We start from the raw sequence: 19,207 nt of genomic DNA on the forward strand, positions 1-19,207 counted from the left end.
GTCTCCCATTAGAGGGGTGAGCTTGTTGACAACTCAATATGTCCCGCTGTTTCGGTCATGGGAAAGTCATCACCCAAACATGTTTCATCGATAAGAACTTCCTCAGGGGTGCTCAGTTCATATCTGTGGACACCCAAAATTATTACAATTACAGGACTCTAAGCCGACTCAAGTGGTGAGTGCCCTCACTTTCCTGTATCTCATAGAATGACTGAATATATATTTATTAATTAGCTAGCGAGAGAGACAGACATAGCGAAATAGACATCTAGACAGACAAGAGACCGACATACAGATTCTGTGCTTTCTTTCTACAGTAACACAGACAGACATGTGACAGAGATAGATAATAGATATATAGATAATAGTAAATAGGTAGGTAGGTATCACACATATACATGCAGGTAGCTGTACCTGAGGCGCCGGCATTGTTGACCAGGATGTCCAGCCTCTTCTCCTCCTGTAGGATCTGCTGGGCGAAGGCTCGGACTGACGCCAGACTGCTGGTGTCCAGGATCCGCAGGATGACATTCTTGTTCCCAGTCTTCTTCTGGATCTCCTCCAGCGCTCTCTGACCCCGCTCACGGCTCCGACATGCCAGAATCACTCGCCCATTCCTCCGGGCCAGGTCCTCGGCCACACACTTCCCGATGCCTGTCACATGATAGCAGACGCCATAAGTAAGTGACCCGCAGTACGTTTCTGTATTATACCATGCAGTGCCCCTATTCATAGTATGCCACATTACAGAGCCCCGACGTATGTTTCTGTATTATACCATGCAGTGCCCCCTATTGATAGTATGCCACGTTACAGCGCCCCGTACGTTTTTGTATTATACCATGCAGTGCCCCTGTTCATAGTAAGCCCCATTACAGAGCCCCGACGTACGTTTCTGTATTATACCATGCAGTGCCCCTATTCATAGTATGCCACATTACAGGGACCTGACGTACGTTTCTGTATTATACCATGCAGTGCCCCTATTCATAGTATGCCACATTACAGAGCCCCGACGTACGTTTCTGTATTATACCATGCAGTGCCCCTGTTCATAGTATGCCACATTACAGAGCCCCAATGTACGTTTCTGTATTATACCATGCAGTGCCCCCTATTCATAGTATGCCACATTACAGAGCCCCGACGTACGTTTCTGTATTATACCATGCAGTGCCCCTATTCATAGTATGCCACATTACAGGGCCTCGACGTACGTTTCTGTATTATACCATGCAGTGCCCCTATTGATAGTATGCCACATTACAGAGCCCCAACGTACGTTTCTGTATTATACCATGCAGTGCCCCCTATTCATAGTATGCCCCATTACAGTGCCCCTATTCATATTATGTCACATTACAGAGCCCCCTATTCATAGTATGCCACATTACAGTGCCCCTATTCATAGTATGCCACATTACAGAGCCCCCTATTCATACTGTGCCACATTACAGAGCCCCCTATTCATACTGTGCCACATTACAGAGCCCCCTACTCATAGTATGCCACATTACAGAGCCCCCTACTCATAGTATGCCACATTACAGAGCCCCCTACTCATAGTATGCCACATTACAGAGCCCCCTACTCATAGTATGCCACATTACAGAGCCCCCTACTCATAGTGTGCCACATTACAGAGCCCCCTACTCATAGTATGCCACATTACAGTTCCCCCTACTCATAGTGTGCCACATTACAGAGCCCCCTACTCATAGTGTGCCACATTACAGAGCCCCCTACTCATAGTGTGCCACATTACAGAGCCCCCTACTCATAGTACGCCACATAACAGAGCCCCCTGTTCATAGTATGCCAAATTACAGTGCCCCCTGTTCATAGTATGCCACATTACAGCGCCCCCCTGTTCACAGTATGCCACATAACAGAGCCCCCTGTTCATAGTATGCCACATTACAGTGCCCCCTGTTCATAGTATGCCACATTACAGCGCCCCCCTGTTCACAGTATGCCACATTACAGCGCCCCCTGTTCATAGTATGCCACATTACAGCGCCCCCCTGTTCATAGTATGCCACATTACAGCGCCCCCCTATTCATAGTATGCGACATTACAGCGCCCCCCTATTCATATTAGGTCACATTACAGTGCCCAGCTCAGATTATGCCACTTTACAGGCCTCCTGCACCATTATAACACCCACTACACACATCACACACTGGAAGTGGCATATTACCACACGTAGGCCTGGCATTGCGTCAGTCCCAGTTGGCTATCAGGACATTTTGGGACCTTGGTTGATAACTATAAGCCCTGTGTCCAGGTGCCCCCTATATCTCTGAGCCCCGTAGCAATGTATGGCTCCAGAATATCCCACTGTGCTTCATCTATGGGAACAAAGCGTAAGGGTGTGTATACACACGGTGAGATCCCTGCTATGTTCGATTTTGACTATGCGATTTCCCTTGAACTCCCCCAGAGCCCAGATAGCACGGATAGGACAGATTTTGACTATCTGTGCTTGAGATTTTGTCTATGTACGATTTTGACTAAGTGCCAATTTTGACTATACTTTATACTAGATAGTACACTAGATAGTCAAGATTGACTTGCCTGCACAGTCTATCTAGCCTTACGATACCGACCCCACGGGAGCGCGCATCGGGATCGAATCTGTATCGTAAGCTGCCTAGCACCGTGAGATATGCACTAACTTTTCATAAGATTTTGACTATATAGTCAAAATCTTACAGATTAATCTCACCGTGTGTACACACCCTTAGTAAGATGAGAGGCAGGAGGGCCCTGCTCGTAGACTTACACTCTACAGGCAGATTGGAGTGTGATACACACGGACACATACTGCATGCCGGTACAGCAAGGTCAGGGGCAGCGGGATGTCAGTGTAGTGATGGAACATAAGTAGCATTGTGAGTGGACTGGGGTGGGGGTGGGGGGGGGTGTTTTTTTTTTTAAAGGTATAAAAAAAATGCTCCAGTCAATGAATATAGAACATGGCGAGTATTACGGAGACGCTGTGTAATAGGCTCCCCATGCTGGCGAATGTCACCAGCGCCTTGCTGTTAAGGTGAAGCCCTGTCTCAGGGCTTTCTGCAGTGCTGGATATATCCCCCTTCTCTTTCCATACTGCATAATGATTAAAGTGATTAGTGTAAAGACCCCCCCAGGTGCGCCATTCTGCTTATTCATCATGCTCAGTACTAGGTGCACCTACAGAGGACCGGTTCTCCCACTCCCTGCATTCCCGCCCTGCTTCCTCCTCACCCAGATCCTGACTACAGGCCTGCCAGTGGTGTGTGAGACCCCAGTGCCTCCGCAGAGAGGGGCCAGCCTCTGTAACCCATCACTCCAGATTACTGGGGGTACCGGGGTGGGGTGACTGCAGGCCCGGAGGTCCCGGGGTCCACCTCACAGACCCACTCTCTCCTCCCAGAGCGACGTTCACACCAAACACGACAAGTGCCAGACTGCGCGTCCCCATATGACCAGGGCGCAGAGAGGGGAGAATGGCGTTTGCTGCGGGTCACTGGACTGATGGTATATTTCAGCCACTGGATCTAAATGGCTGGTACCACTGATGCTGCAGCCACTTTTTAGGGCACAGGGTAATAAATGTACCCCGTGTGTTACCCCCTCCGGTTAGCACCTCTCTGTGCTGCGGCAAATGCAGCATTCGCCGCAGCACAGAGAGGTGATAACTGGAGGGGGCACACTGCAGCGGCACTTACCGGCAATAACCCCGAGATGTGACAACATCTTGTCCTGCCGGAGTGGGGGAGAGAAGTCCCTACTCCGGTGATCCCTGCCTGGCCCACAGTGCGTCAGTCTAGTGATGTCACTGCGTCTTACCTTCTGGCCACAGGTAATCTTTCCATATGTGAAAAGACAATATGCCCCAAAATTGCATTTAGCACTTTTTTCATTCATGTTTTAAAAGTTTAAGAAAAGTTGGTTTTATTTTCCAAACTGCAGCCAAGAGCCCCGGGGCACAGGAGATGGGGTCACTTTATAATTATATACGTCAGTCAGAGGGGGGGGGGGGTTCCTGTATAACTTACATTACACGTTGTGATGGGCCCCCTCGTACACACAGCGCCAGGCAGGCACCGCGCCCGCTGTCGGCCCCAGATTACTTATCTAATGTCCCTGATCCACAAACCTTGAACTACAGGGGTCAATGCCATCAGGATTCTACTATCTGTGGTGCCAGCCCCACCCAACGCTGTAATCAGAGAGCAATGTGTGCAAGGTTACTACACAAGATAATGTCACTACACAGAGAGACAACGTCACTACACACAGAGAGACAATGGCCCTCATTCCGAGTTGATCGCTAGCTGCCGTTGTTTGCTGCGTAGCGATCAGTTAAAAAAAAAGGCAAAACTACGCATGCAACACAATGCACATGCGCGGCGTACGGGTACAAACAGCATCGTGGTTTTGCACAGGTTCTAGCAATGCTTTCTGTCGCACAGCCGATCGCAAGGAGATTGACAGAAAGTGGGAGTTTCTGGGAGTCAACTGACCATTTTCAGGGAGTGTTTGGAAAAACGCAGGCGTGGCCGGGCATGTGACATCATTACCGTGTCATTCGTCGCAGAAATCATCGCACATAATAAGTAACTACAGGGCTGGTCTTGTTCTGCACAAAATGTGTTTGCTGGCGCTCTGCTGCACAGGCGTTCGCACTCCTGCAAAGCGAAAATACACTCCCCCGTGCTAAAAACTACTAGCGAGCGATCCACTCGGAATGCGAGCCAATGTCACTACACCATTTGCAGCGAGGTCATGAAAAGTTTGTTATCAGAAACTTGTCCCAAAACAACAAGCAGTCCATCATTAGTTAGCTCAGTTTTCTCAGATAGATCCCAGCACCTGCAATTTCCACCGGCAACACCATCCTCAATATCCTCAGTAATGATCAGAGGTAGTCCTGTGCAATCTCTACCACCAACACCTTCATCCTCAGTAATGATCAAAGGTAGTCCTGTGCAATATCCACCGCCAACATCTTCATCCTCAATAATCATAAGAGGTAGTCCTGTGCAATCTCCACCACCAACACCTTCATCCTCAGTAATGATCAGAGGTAGTCCTGTGCAATCTCCACCACCAACATCTTCATCCCCAATAATCATCAGAGGTAGTCCTGTGCAATCTCCACCACCAACATCTTCATCCTCAATAATCATCAGAGGTAGTCCTGAGCAATCTCCACCGCCAACACCTTCATCCTCAGTAATGATCAGAGGTAGTCCTGTGCAATCTCCACCACCAACATCTTCATCCTCAATAATCATCAGAGGTAGTCCTGAGCAATCTCCACCGCCAACACCTTCATCCTCAGTAATGATCAGAGGTAGTCCTGTGCAATCTCCACCACCAACATCTTCATCCTCAATAATCATCAGAGGTAGTCCTGAGCAATCTCCACCGCCAACACCTTCATACTCAATCATCAGAGGTAGTCCTGAGCAATCTCCACCGCCAACACCTTCATCCTCCATATACTCAGTAATGATCAGAGGTAGTCCTGTGCAATCTCCACCACCAACACCTTCATCCTCAATAATCAGAGGTAGTCCTGAGCAATCTCCACCGCCAACACCTTCATCCTCGGTAATGATCAGAGGTAGTCCTGTGCAATCTCCACCGCCAGCACCTTCATCCTCAATAATGATCGGAGGTAGTCCTGTGCAATCTCCACCACCAACACCTTCATCCTCAGTAATGATCAGAGGTAGTCCTGTGCAATCTCCACCACCAACATCTTCATCCTCAATAATCATCAGAGGTAGTCCTGTGCAATCTCCACCACCAACATCTTCATCCTCAATAATCATCAGAGGTAGTCCTGAGCAATCTCCACCGCCAACACCTTCATCCTCAGTAATGATCAGAGGTAGTCCTGTGCAATCTCCACCACCAACATCTTCATCCTCAATAATCAGAGGTAGTCCTGAGCAATCTCCACCGCCAACACCTTCATCCTCAGTAATGATCAGAGGTAGTCCTGTGCAATCTCCACCACCAACATCTTCATCCTCAATCATCAGAGGTAGTCCTGAGCAATCTCCACCGCCAACACCTTCATCCTCCATATACTCAGTAATGATCAGAGGTAGTCCTGTGCAATCTCCACCACCAACACCTTCATCCTCAATAATCAGAGGTAGTCCTGAGCAATCTCCACCGCCAACACCTTCATCCTCGGTAATGATCAGAGGTAGTCCTGTGCAATCTCCACCGCCAGCACCTTCATCCTCAATAATCATCAGAGGTAGTCCTGAGCAATCTCCACCACCAACACCTTCATCCTCAATAATGATCGGAGGTAGTCCTGTGCAATCTCCACCACCAACACATTCATCCTCCATATCCTCAGTAATGATCAGAGGTAGTCCTGTGCAATCTCCACCACCAACACCTTCATCCTCAGTAATGATCAAAGGTAGTCCTGTGCAATATCCACCGCCAACATCTTCATCCTCAATAATCATAAGAGGTAGTCCTGTGCAATCTCCACCACCAACACCTTCATCCTCCATATCCTCAGTAATGATCAGAGGTAGTCCTGTGCACTCTCCACAGCCAACACCTTCATCCTCCATATCCTCAGTAATGATCAGATCAGAGGTAGTCTTGTGCAATCTCCACCACCAACATCATTCATCCTCAATAATCATCAGAGGTAGTCCTGTGCAATCTCCACCACCAACACTTTCATCCTCAATAATCAGAGGTAGTCCTGAGCAATCTCCACCGCCAACACCTTCATCCTCAGTAATGATCAGAAGTAGTCCTGTGCAATCTCCACCACCAACATCTTCATCCTCAATAATCAGAGGTAGTCCTGAGCAATCTCCACCGCCAACACCTTCATCCTCCATATACTCAGTAATGATCAGAGGTAGTCCTGTGCAATCTCCACCACCAACACCTTCATCCTCAATCATCAGAGGTAGTCCTGAGCAATCTCCACCGCCAACACCTTCATCCTCGGTAATGATCAGAGGTAGTCCTGTGCAATCTCCACCACCAACACCTTCATCCTCAATAATGATCGGAGGTAGTCCTGTGCAATCTCCACCACCAACACCTTCATCCTCCATATCCTCAGTAATGATCAGAGGTAGTCCTGTGCAATCTCCACCACCAACACCTTCATCCTCAATAATCAGAGGTAGTCCTGTGCAATCTCCACCGCCAACACCTTCATCCTCAGTAATGATCAGAGGTAGTCCTGTGCAATCTCCACCGCCAACATCTACAGCCTCAATATCCTCAGTAATGATCAGAGGTAGTCATGTGCAATCTCCACCGCCAACATCTACATCCTCAATAATGATCGGAGGTAGTCCAGGGCAATCTCCAACGGCAACACCTTAATACTCATTTTCCTCAGTAATGATTGGAGGTTAAGGTTAAGCGACTCCTCCCCATTCCTGTCTTTTTCAGAAGAATCCTTGAGTCGTTGGCATTTCTACAATATGGGTGCACACACTTCACCCATATTGTTTTAATACTCGCCTTTCCAGAGTCCTGTAATGGGAACTGCATCAGCAAAAAAAACCAACAACAACACTACTCCCAAAAATGGCCGCACAATAGAAAATTAGTCTCCAGATCATGGCATCGACCATGTTTCCAGACCTGAGCATGTGAAGATGGCAGGCGCATTTCTTGGGGTGCTCTGTGTTGGTGGAAAAGGACCAATTCAAATATTTATGGTCAATGTAATAGGCAGAACCAATTCTGGTGGCTGCCAATCTCCTATATATTTGCCCAGATCTGTGACTCTGACTCATTACCTAATGCTGGGCGGAGTCACAATGCTGGGCGGAGTCAGAGTCAGAGTCACAGATCTGGCCAAATATATAGGCAGTGGTGCGAGTGTGCGGGTATGCTTGTGTACGGTGTATTCCTAAGAATTTGGCAGAAAGTACGCCGTACCACCCGCCGCACACTTTGTAGCGCACCTGTGAGCTGTGATCCGCCCCGCTATTGATGCCACGGCTACCGGGACTCGGGAGGCGGAGCTTCATCTCCTCCTCCTGCTGCTCCTCAGAATGGGTGGGTGGGTGCGGCTGCATGTCAGGGGGTCAGGAGGTGTCTGCGGTGAATGGCGCACAGCTCCCGTGAACTGGACTGATTGAGACACCGCCGGGTGCGGCCTCAGGAACGCGGCCGACACCAGGCACACGGAGGAGTTGGGGTCGCACACCAGGGAGAGAGAGGGAAGACCACGCTCCTGGGAGAAGGGGGCGGCAGCGAGCACAGCACCGTGCCCGAGTCTTTCTCTGACTCTGTGTGTCTGGTGGTGGGTTCTGGGTGATGTCATTAGGTACAGCAGCAGCAACACAGGCACAGACACCGACAGCAGCAGCCTCCCCACCATCACCATGCGCCATGTATAACAGTGCTGTAAGAATGGCGGTACGGGACGGCGTACCGGTAAGAAATTCCCAGCCGGTATGCTGTACTGCCGGCTCGTCCACCATACCTGCAGCCTGTGTGAGTGGAGGAGAGCGCAGCGCGCGCCTCTCCTGCCCCTCAATGCTCTGTGGTGTCCAGTCTCCGGCGGTGGCGGGGAAAATCTCAATCAGGCACCCAATTGTTAGGCAATCTGAGCTCGCGGACCAGCACCCGCATCTTCTGATTGGCTAACGAACTAACGCCTCATTTGAGATGCCCGCTGCCAGAGACCGGACTCAACGACCAATGAGCACTGCACTCTCCTCCCCTCACATAGCAGAAACAGAGGCAGTGGTAAGCAGCAGGGGCGGCACTCTGGGTCAAGGTGCATCTGGCACCTCCGGAACCCCTACCCCACCCGTGGCACCCCCGCACCAGCCCCTCCCCCAGTACCCTCGCCCCTTCCACGCCTCCTGACCCCCTACCCACCAGCGTCATTCCTGCACCCACCGCTCCCCCACCCGCAGCGCCTCCGGACGCCCTTCCCCACCAGCGGCACCTTCTGACCCCCTTCCCCATCGGCGCATCCCCCCACATCCGCCCCTCCCCCACTCAAAGCACCTCCAAACCACGTGCCCCATCCACATTTCCCCTGCACCCTCCACTCCCTCAACCACAGCACCTCCAGCCCCCTCCCCCATCCGCCCCCTCTCTACCCATAGCATCTACAGACACCCTCCCCCATCTGCGGTCCCCCCGCACCCGCCTCGCAGTACCACACACTACGCCCCTGACTCATCTCTACAGACTGTTAGTAAATTAACTACCGGTCAGTAAATAAAAGTTCATACCAGTCTACAGAGGAATAATGAGAATGACGGCTCAGTACACAGAGAAGTCAATAATTAACCTTCCAGCGTATCCACCAATGTTTCATTACTTACCTAGCAATTCCCACAGGGAATGTCCCATCCACAGACTGCTATAGTAACCCCAGGAGAGTAGCCAGACTGAGAGCCCCACTCCATCTTCACCCCGGCTGGTGCTCATGTCCTGGCTAATACCCCTTCCAGACCGCCAGCATCAGCCCAGGTTGCGGCACAGTCTTCAAAAAGACTCAGTTGGAATAATCTTCATTGAGCGGACCGGCATTTCAACATGGGTTCAACCCGGCTGGCGGTGCGGTGTGAACGGGTAAGCTGGGTCTATACACCGCTCTGTGACCCGTTCTATACACCGCTCTGTGACCCGTAAGTAGGATATTATAGGAAGAGGTGGTGCTTGGAGACCATCTCCCGTTCCTTCTAATGTTGGCTGAGCCAATGTAGGAGGCGGCTACCAGTGGTAAAGGAGGGATCACAGCAAGTATTGGAGATCTCTCCTGCGGTCCCTCCTACATACATTGCAGGGATACTAAATATTTACGGCTAACCCCCTAAAACGCCCAATAAATGGGCCCTGTACACAATTAACAGGGGACCCAACTATAATTATGCTTCATGTGCTATCACCATGGTAATGGTAGCTACTTCACTGACGTAATACCACAATATTACATTACACAACACTAAGCAAGGGATTTGAACACCAAACCTCACATACTACACTCTGGCATCTAACATGTTATCCATCAGCAACAGTGTAATATATGTGCAGCTAGTCAGATATAATTGTCATTTACCCCCCCCCCCCCCCCACCCACCCACCCATATAATAAAAAAAAACATCAGGGGACTTGAACTCACAACGTCATGTATTGCTGTCAGACACTTTCTACTAGTATCTATTCCTGATCCACATGCACTATGCAATCAGCCCATGTGTCTGATCCAGAGCATGTGCATTATGCTGAATCCATGAGGCCCTACGTGGTCCTGTTTCATGGTACAGATTCCCTCATCGTGCATTTCCTTTGTACTGTATATATTGTCAATGTTACCTTTTGTTGCATAACACTCATACACTTGGTGGCACCATAGAAATATAATGATCACAATAAGAGGGCAGTACAGACAGTGTAATGGCTAGCATTACTGAGGTCAGGGGTTCCATTCCCACCATGGCGCTAACTGTGTGGAGTTTATATAGTCTCCCTGTACTTGTATGTTTTCCTCCCACAATCCAAAATTATACCGATAGGCTAATTCCCTCCACTAGTGTGTACGTGTAGTAATAAGCAGTGGCAGAATTCACCCCCCAGGTAAAAGCCACCTCTGTGATCAGTGTCACGGGAGCCAGATGCAGTCCGTGACTTCCTTTTGGAAGCTGTCAGTCACAGACACTAAAGGCATTGGGATCCAGGACTGCCAGACCGGGCAGCAATTAGCAGAGTGACAGCTTTCTGTAGAATGCCGCTCTCTGCTTCTGGTGCAGTCTAATGTGATTTCAAAGGGCTGCAGCCGATGCAGTCCATAGAAGCCGGTGGGGGGGGAGGGGGAGGGGGGGCGTATCCGCAGTCGTACAGCACAATCTGCACATGCGCCGGTCCAGTCACCTGCCATCCATTACACAAATGCCGGGACACAGGGCTGACCGGCTGTCTCCCCTCCTCTAGCGGCAGACTCCCTACTAATTGTAAGTAGGAGCCGCCGATACTTATAAAACAGACAAAATGGGCCAAGTGGTTTCTATCTGCAGCCACATTCTGTGACTATGGTATATAGAATTATTATGTCACTCCGGCTAGAGAGTAACATCTCATAGAGGAGACACCTGGATACTCTGTATATCACACCGCTACATGTTACTGGGGGGGACAGAATATGAGGAGACACCGCTACATGTTACAGGGGGGACGACACAGATATGAGGAGACACCTGGATACTCTGTATATCACACCGCTACATGTTACTGGGGGGGGGGGGGGGGGGGGACAGAATATGAGGAGACACATGGATACTCTGTATATCACACCGCTACATGTTACTGGGGGGGGGGGGGGACACAGATATGAGGAGACACCTGGATACAATGTATATCACACCGCTACATGTTACTGGGGGGGGGGGGGGGGGGGGACACAGATATGAGGTGACACCTGGATACTCTGTATATCACACCGCTACATGTTACTGGGGGGGACAGAATGTGAGGAGACACCTGGATACTCTGTATATCACACCGCTACATGTTACTGGGGGGGGGGGGGGGCACAGAATATGAGGAGACACCTGGATACTCTGTATATCACACCGCTACATGTTACTGGGGGGGGGGGGGGGGGACAGAATATGAGGAGACACCTGGATACTCTGTATATCACACCGCTACATGTTACAGGGGGGGGGGGCACAGAATATGAGGAGACACCTGGATACTCTGTATATCACACCGCTACATGTTACTGGGGGGGGGGGGGGGACAGAATATGAGGAGACACCTGGATACTCTGTATATCACACCGCTACATGTTACTGGGGGGGGGGGGGGGCACAGAATATGAGGAGACACCTGGATACTCTGTATATCACACCGCTACATGTTACTGGGGGGGGGGGGGGGACAGAATATGAGGAGACACCTGGATACTCTGTATATCACACCGCTACATGTTACTGGGGAGGGGGGGACGACACAGAATATGAGGAGACACCTGGATGCTCTGTATATCACACCGCTACATGTTACTGGGGGGGGGCACAGAATATGAGGAGACACCTGGATACTCTGTATATCACACCGCTACATGTTACTGGGGGGGGGGGGGGGGAACACAGAATATGTGGGGACACCTGGATACTCTGTATATCACACCGCTACATGTTACTGGGGGGGGGGGGGACACAGATTATGAGGAGACACCTGGATACTCTGTATATCACACCGCTACGTGTTACTGGGGGGGGGGGGGGGCACAGAATATGAGGAGACACCTGGATACTCTGTATATCACACCGCTACATGTTACTGGGGGGGGGGGGGGGGCACAGAATATGAGGAGACACCTGGATACTCTGTATATCACACCGCTACATGTAACTGGGGGGGGGGACACAGAATATGTGGGGACACCTGGATACTCTGTATATCACACCGCTACATGTTACTGGGGGGTGGGGGGGGGGCACAGAATATGAGGAGACACCTGGATACTCTGTATATCACACCGCTACATGTTACTGGGGGGGGGCACAGAATATGAGGAGACACCTGGATACTCTGTATATCACACCGCTACATGTTACTAGGGGGGACAGAATATGAGGAGACACCTGGATACTCTGTATATCACACCGCTACATGTTACTGGGGGGACGACAGAATATGAGGAGACACCTGAACACTCTGTATATCACACCGCTACATGTTACTGGGGGGGGGGACACAGAATATGGGGAGACACCTGGATACTCTGTATATCACACCGCTACATGTTACTGGGGGGGGGGGGGGACACAGAATATGAGGAGACACCTGGATACTCTGTATATCACACCGCTACGTGTTACTGGGGGGGGGGGGGGGCATAGAATATGAGGAGACACCTGGATACTCTGTATATCACACCGCTACATGTTACTGGGGGGGAGGGGGGCACAGAATATGAGGAGACACCTGGATACTCTGTATATCACACCGCTACATCTTACTGGGGGGAGTGGGGGGGGGGGACACACAGAATATGTGGGGACACCTGGATACTCTGTATATCACACCGCTACATGTTACTGGGGGGGGGCACAGAATATAAGGAGACACCTGGATACTCTGTATATCACACCGCTACATGTTACTGGGGGGGGGGGCACAGAGTATGAGGAGACACCTGGATACTCTGTATATCACACCGCTACATGTTACTGGGGGGGGGGACAGAATAAGAGGAGACACCTGGATACCCTGTATATCACACCGCTACATGTTACTGGGGGGGGGGGGGGGGGGACACAGAATATGGGGAGACACCTGGATACTCTGTATATCACACCGCTACATGTTACTGGGGGGGGGGGGGGGGGCACAGAATATGAGGAGACACCTGGATACTCTGTATATCACACCGCTACATGTTACTGGGGGGGGGGGGGGGGCACAGAATATGAGGAGACACCTGGATACTCTGTATATCACACCGCTACATGTAACTGGGGGGGGGGGACACAGAATATGTGGGGACACCTGGATACTCTGTATATCACACCGCTACATGTTACTGGGGGGTGGGGGGGGGGGCACAGAATATGAGGAGACACCTGGATACTCTGTATATCACACCGCTACATGTTACTGGGGGGGGGCACAGAATATGAGGAGACACCTGGATACTCTGTATATCACACCGCTACATGTTACTAGGGGGGACAGAATATGAGGAGACACCTGGATACTCTGTATATCACACCGCTACATGTTACTGGGGGGACGACAGAATATGAGGAGACACCTGAACACTCTGTATATCACACCGCTACATGTTACTGGGGGGGGGACACAGAATATGGGGAGACACCTGGATACTCTGTATATCACACCGCTACATGTTACTGGGGGGGGGGGGGGGACACAGAATATGAGGAGACACCTGGATACTCTGTATATCACACCGCTACGTGTTACTGGGGGGGGGGGGGGCATAGAATATGAGGAGACACCTGGATACTCTGTATATCACACCGCTACATGTTACTGGGGGGGGGGGCACAGAATATGAGGAGACACCTGGATACTCTGTATATCACACCGCTACATGTTACTGGGGGGGGGGGGGGGGACACACAGAATATGTGGGGACACCTGGATACTCTGTATATCACACCGCTACATGTTACTGGGGGGGGGGCACAGAATATAAGGAGACACCTGGATACTCTGTATATCACACCGCTACATGTTACTGGGGGGGGGACAGCTGGGGGGGGGGGACAGAATAAGAGGAGACACCTGGATACCCTGTATATCACACCGCTACATGTTACTGGGGGGGGGGGGCACAGAATATGAGGAGACACCTGGATACTCTGTATATCACACCGCTACATGTTACTGGGGGGGGGACAGCTGGGGGGGGGGGACAGAATAAGAGGAGACACCTGGATACCCTGTATATCACACCGCTACATGTTACTGGGGGGGGGGGGGGGGACACAGAATATGGGGAGACACCTGGATACTCTGTATATCACACCGCTACATGTTACTGGGGGGGGGGGGGGGGACAGAATATGAGGAGACACATGGATACTCTGTATATCACACCGCTGCATGTTACTGGGGGGGGGGGGGGGACACAGATATGAGGAGACACCTGGATACTCTGTATATCACACCGCTACATGTTACTGGGGGGGGGGGGGGGGACACAGATATGAGGAGACACCTGGATACTCTGTATATCACACCGCTACATGTTACTGGGGGGGACAGAATATGAGGAGGCACCTGGATACTCTGTATATCACACCGCTACATGTTACTGGGGGGGGGGGGGGGCACAGAATATGAGGAGACACCTGGATACTCTGTATATCACACCGCTACATGTTACTGGGGGGGGGGGGGACAGAATATGAGGAGACACCTGGATACTCTGTATATCACACCGCTACATGTTACTGGGGGGGGGGGGGGGGGGGCACAGAATATGAGGAGACACCTGGATACTCTGTATATCACACCGCTACATGTTACTGGGGGGGCGGGGGGGGCACATGATATGAGGAGACACCTGGATACTCTGTATATCACACCGCTACATGTTACTGGGGGGGGGGGGGGGGGACAGAATATGAGGAGACACCTGGATACTCTGTATATCACACCGCTACATGTCACTGGGGGGGGGGGGGGGCACAGAATATGAGGAGACACCTGGATACTCTGTATATCACACCGCTACATGTTACTGGGGGGGGACACAGAATATGAGGAGACACCTGGATACTCTGTATATCACACCGCTACATGTTACTGGGGGGGGGGGACACAGAATATGAGGAGACACCTGGATACTCTGTATATCACACCGCTACGTGTTACTGGGGGGGGCACAGAATATGAGGAGACACCTGGATACTCTGTATATCACACCGCTACATGTTACTGGGGGGGGGGGGCACAGCATATGAGGAGACACCTGGATACTCTGTATATCACACCGCTACATGTTACTGGGGGGGGGGGGGGGGACGACACACAGAATATGTGGGGACACCTGGATACTCTGTATATCACACCGCTACATGTTACTGGGGGGGGCACAGAATATAAGGAGACACCTGGATACTCTGTATATCACACCGCTACATGTTACTGGGGGGGGGACAGAATATGAGGAGACACCTGGATACTCTGTATATCACACCGCTACATGTTACTGGGGGGGGGGGGGGGACACAGAATATGAGGAGACACCTGGATACTCTGTATATCACACCGCTACATGTTACTGGGGGGGGGACGACGACACAGAATATGAGGAGACACCTGGATACTCTGTATATCACACCGCTACGTGTTACTGGGGGGGGGGGCACAGAATATGAGGAGACACCTGGATACTCTGTATATCACACCGCTACATGTTACTGGGGGGGGGCACAGAATATGAGGAGACACCTGGATACTCTGTATATCACACCGCTACATGTTACTGGGGGGGGGACACACAGAATATGTGGGGACACCTGGATACTCTGTATATCACACCGCTACATGTTACTGGGGGGGGGGGCACAGAATATGAGGAGACACCTGGATACTCTGTATATCACACCGCTACATGTTACTGGGGGGGGGGACAGAATAAGAGGAGACACCTGGATACCCTGTATATCACACCGCTACATGTTACTGGGGGGGGGGGGGGGGGGGGGGGACACAGAATATGGGGAGACACCTGGATACTCTGTATATCACACTGCTACATGTTACTGGGGGGGGGGGGGGAACAGAATATGAGGAGACACCTGGATACTCTGTATATCACACCGCTAGATGTTACTGGGGGGGGGGGGGGGGACAGAATATGAGGAGACACCTGGATACTCTGTATATCACACCGCTACATGTTACTGGGGGGGGAGACACAGAATATGAGGAGACACCTGGATACTCTGTATATCACACCGCTACATGTTACTGGGGGGGGGGGACGACGACACATAATATGAGGAGGCACCTGGATGCTCTGTATATCACACCGCTACATGTTACTGGGGGGGGACACATAATATGAGGAGACACCTGGATACTCTGTATATCACACCGCTACATGTTACGGGGGGGGGGGGGGGGGGGGGGGGGGGGACACACAGAATATGAGGGGACACATGGATACTCTGTATATCACACCGCTACATGTTACTGGGGGGGGGGGGGGCACAGAATAAGAGGAGACACCTGGATACTCTGTATATCACACCGCTACATGTTACTGGGGGGGACACAGAATATGGGGAGACACCTGGATACTCTGTATATCACACCGCTACATGTTACTGGGGGGGGACACAGAATATGAGGAGACACCTGGATACTCTGTATATCACACCGCTACATGTTACTGGGGGGGACACAGAATATGAGGAGACACCTGGATACTCTGTATATCACACCGCTACATGTTACTGGGGGGGACACAGAATATGAGGAGACACCTGGATACTCTGTATATCACACCGCTACATGTTACTGGGGGGGGACACAGAATATGAGGAGACACCTGGATACTCTGTATATCACACCGCTACATGTTACTGGGGGGGGGGGGGGGGGACACACAGAATATGAGGAGACACCTGGATGCTCTGTATATCACACCGCTACATGTTACTGGGGGGGGGGGGGGGGGGGAACACAGAATATGAGGGGACACCTGGATACTCTGTATATCACACCACTACATGTTACTGGGGGGGGGGACAGAATATGAGGAGACACCTGGATACTCTGTATATCACACCGCTACATGTTACTGGGGGGGGGACAGACTATGAGGAGACACCTGGATACTCTGTATATCACACCGCTACATGTTACTGGGGGGGGGACAGAATATGAGGAGACACCTGGATACTCTGTATATCACACTGCTACATGTTACTGGGGGGGGGAACACACAACATGAGGAGACACGTGGATACTCTGTATATCACACCGCTACATGTTACTGGGGGGGACACAGAATAAGAGGAGACACCTGGATACTCTGTATATCACACCGCTACATGTTACTGGGGGGGACACAGAATATGAGGAGACACCTGGATACTCTGTATATCAAACCGCTACATGTTACTGGGGGGGGGGCACAGAATATGAGGGGACACCTGGATACTCTGTATATCACACCGCTACATGTTTCTGGTGGGGACAGAATATGAGGAGACACCTGGATACTCTGTATATCACACCGCTACATGTTACTGGGGGGGGGGGGGGGGGGGCACAGAATATGAGGGGACACCTGGATACTCTGTATATCACACCGCTACATGTTTCTGGGGGGGACAGAATATGAGGAGACACCTGGACACTCTGTATATCGCACCGCTACATGTTACTGGGGGGGACACAGAATAAGAGGAGACACCTGGATACTCTGTATATCACACCGCTACATGTTACTGGGGGGGACACAGAATAAGAGGAGACACCTGGATACTCTGTATATCACACCGCTACATGTTACTGGGGGGGGGGGACAGAATATGAGGAGACACCTGGATACTCTGTATATCACACCGCTACATGTTACTGGGGGGACACAGAATAAGAGGAGGCACCTGGATACTCTGTATATCACACCGCTACATGTTACTGGGGGGGGGGGGGGGGCACAGAATAAGAGGAGACACCTGGATACTCTGTATATCACACCGCTATATGTTACTGGGGGGGGGGGGGGGACAGAATATGAGGAGACACCTGGATACTCTGTATATCACACCGCTACATGTTACTGGGGGGGAGACACAGAATATGAGGAGACACCTGGATACTCTTTATATCACACCGCTACATGTTACTGGGGGGGGGGGGGGCAGAATATGAGGAGACACCTGGATACTCTGTATATCACACCGCTACATGTTACTGGGGGGGGGCACAGAATATGAGGAGACACCTGGATACTCTGTATATCACACCGCTACATGTTACTGGGGGGGACACAGAATATGAGGAGACACCTGGATACTCTGTATATCACACCGCTACATGTTACTGGGGGGGACAGAATATGGGGAGACACCTGGATACTCTGTATATCACACCGCTACATGTTACTGGGGGGGACGACAGAATATGAGGAGACACCTGGATACTCTGTATATCACACCGCTACATGTTACTGGGGGGGACAGAATATGAGGAGACACCTGGATACTCTGTATATCACACCGCTACATGTTACTGGGGGGGGGACAGATTATGGGGAGACACCTGGATACTCTGTATATCACACCGCTACATGTTACGGGGGGGGGGCACAGAATATGAGGAGACACCTGGATACTCTGTATATCACACCGCTACATGTTACTGGGGGGGGGGGGACACAGAATATGAGGAGACACCTGGATACTCTGTATAACACACCGCTGCATGTTACTGGAGGGGGGGACACAGAATATGAGGAGACACCTGGATACTCTGTATGACACAACGCTGCATGTTACTGGGGGGGGGGGGACACAGAATATGAGGAGACACCTGGATACTCTGTAAATCACACTGCTACGTTATTGGGGGGGGGGGGGGGGACAGAATATGAGGAGACACCTGGATACTCTGTATATCACACTGCTACGTTATTGGGGGGGGACACAGAATATGGGGAGTCACATGGATACTCTGTATATCACACC

General features: G+C 51.1%; 1 protein-coding gene across 2 annotated transcripts in view; it reads right to left on the reverse strand.

Moving 5' to 3' along the window:
- The window catches only part of LOC134931805 (retinol dehydrogenase 11-like), a 109,682-nt gene that overhangs the window by 49,886 nt on the left and 40,589 nt on the right, over positions 1–19,207 (reverse strand). For both annotated transcript variants that reach the window (XM_063925540.1, XM_063925530.1), the window contains exon 2: positions 415–654. In XM_063925540.1, coding sequence (XP_063781610.1) covers positions 415–654 — 240 coding nt within the window. The remainder of the gene's footprint in view (positions 1–414; positions 655–19,207) is intronic.

Source organism: Pseudophryne corroboree, chromosome 1, assembly GCF_028390025.1.
Source record: "Pseudophryne corroboree isolate aPseCor3 chromosome 1, aPseCor3.hap2, whole genome shotgun sequence".
NCBI classification, from domain to species: domain Eukaryota; kingdom Metazoa; phylum Chordata; class Amphibia; order Anura; family Myobatrachidae; genus Pseudophryne; species Pseudophryne corroboree.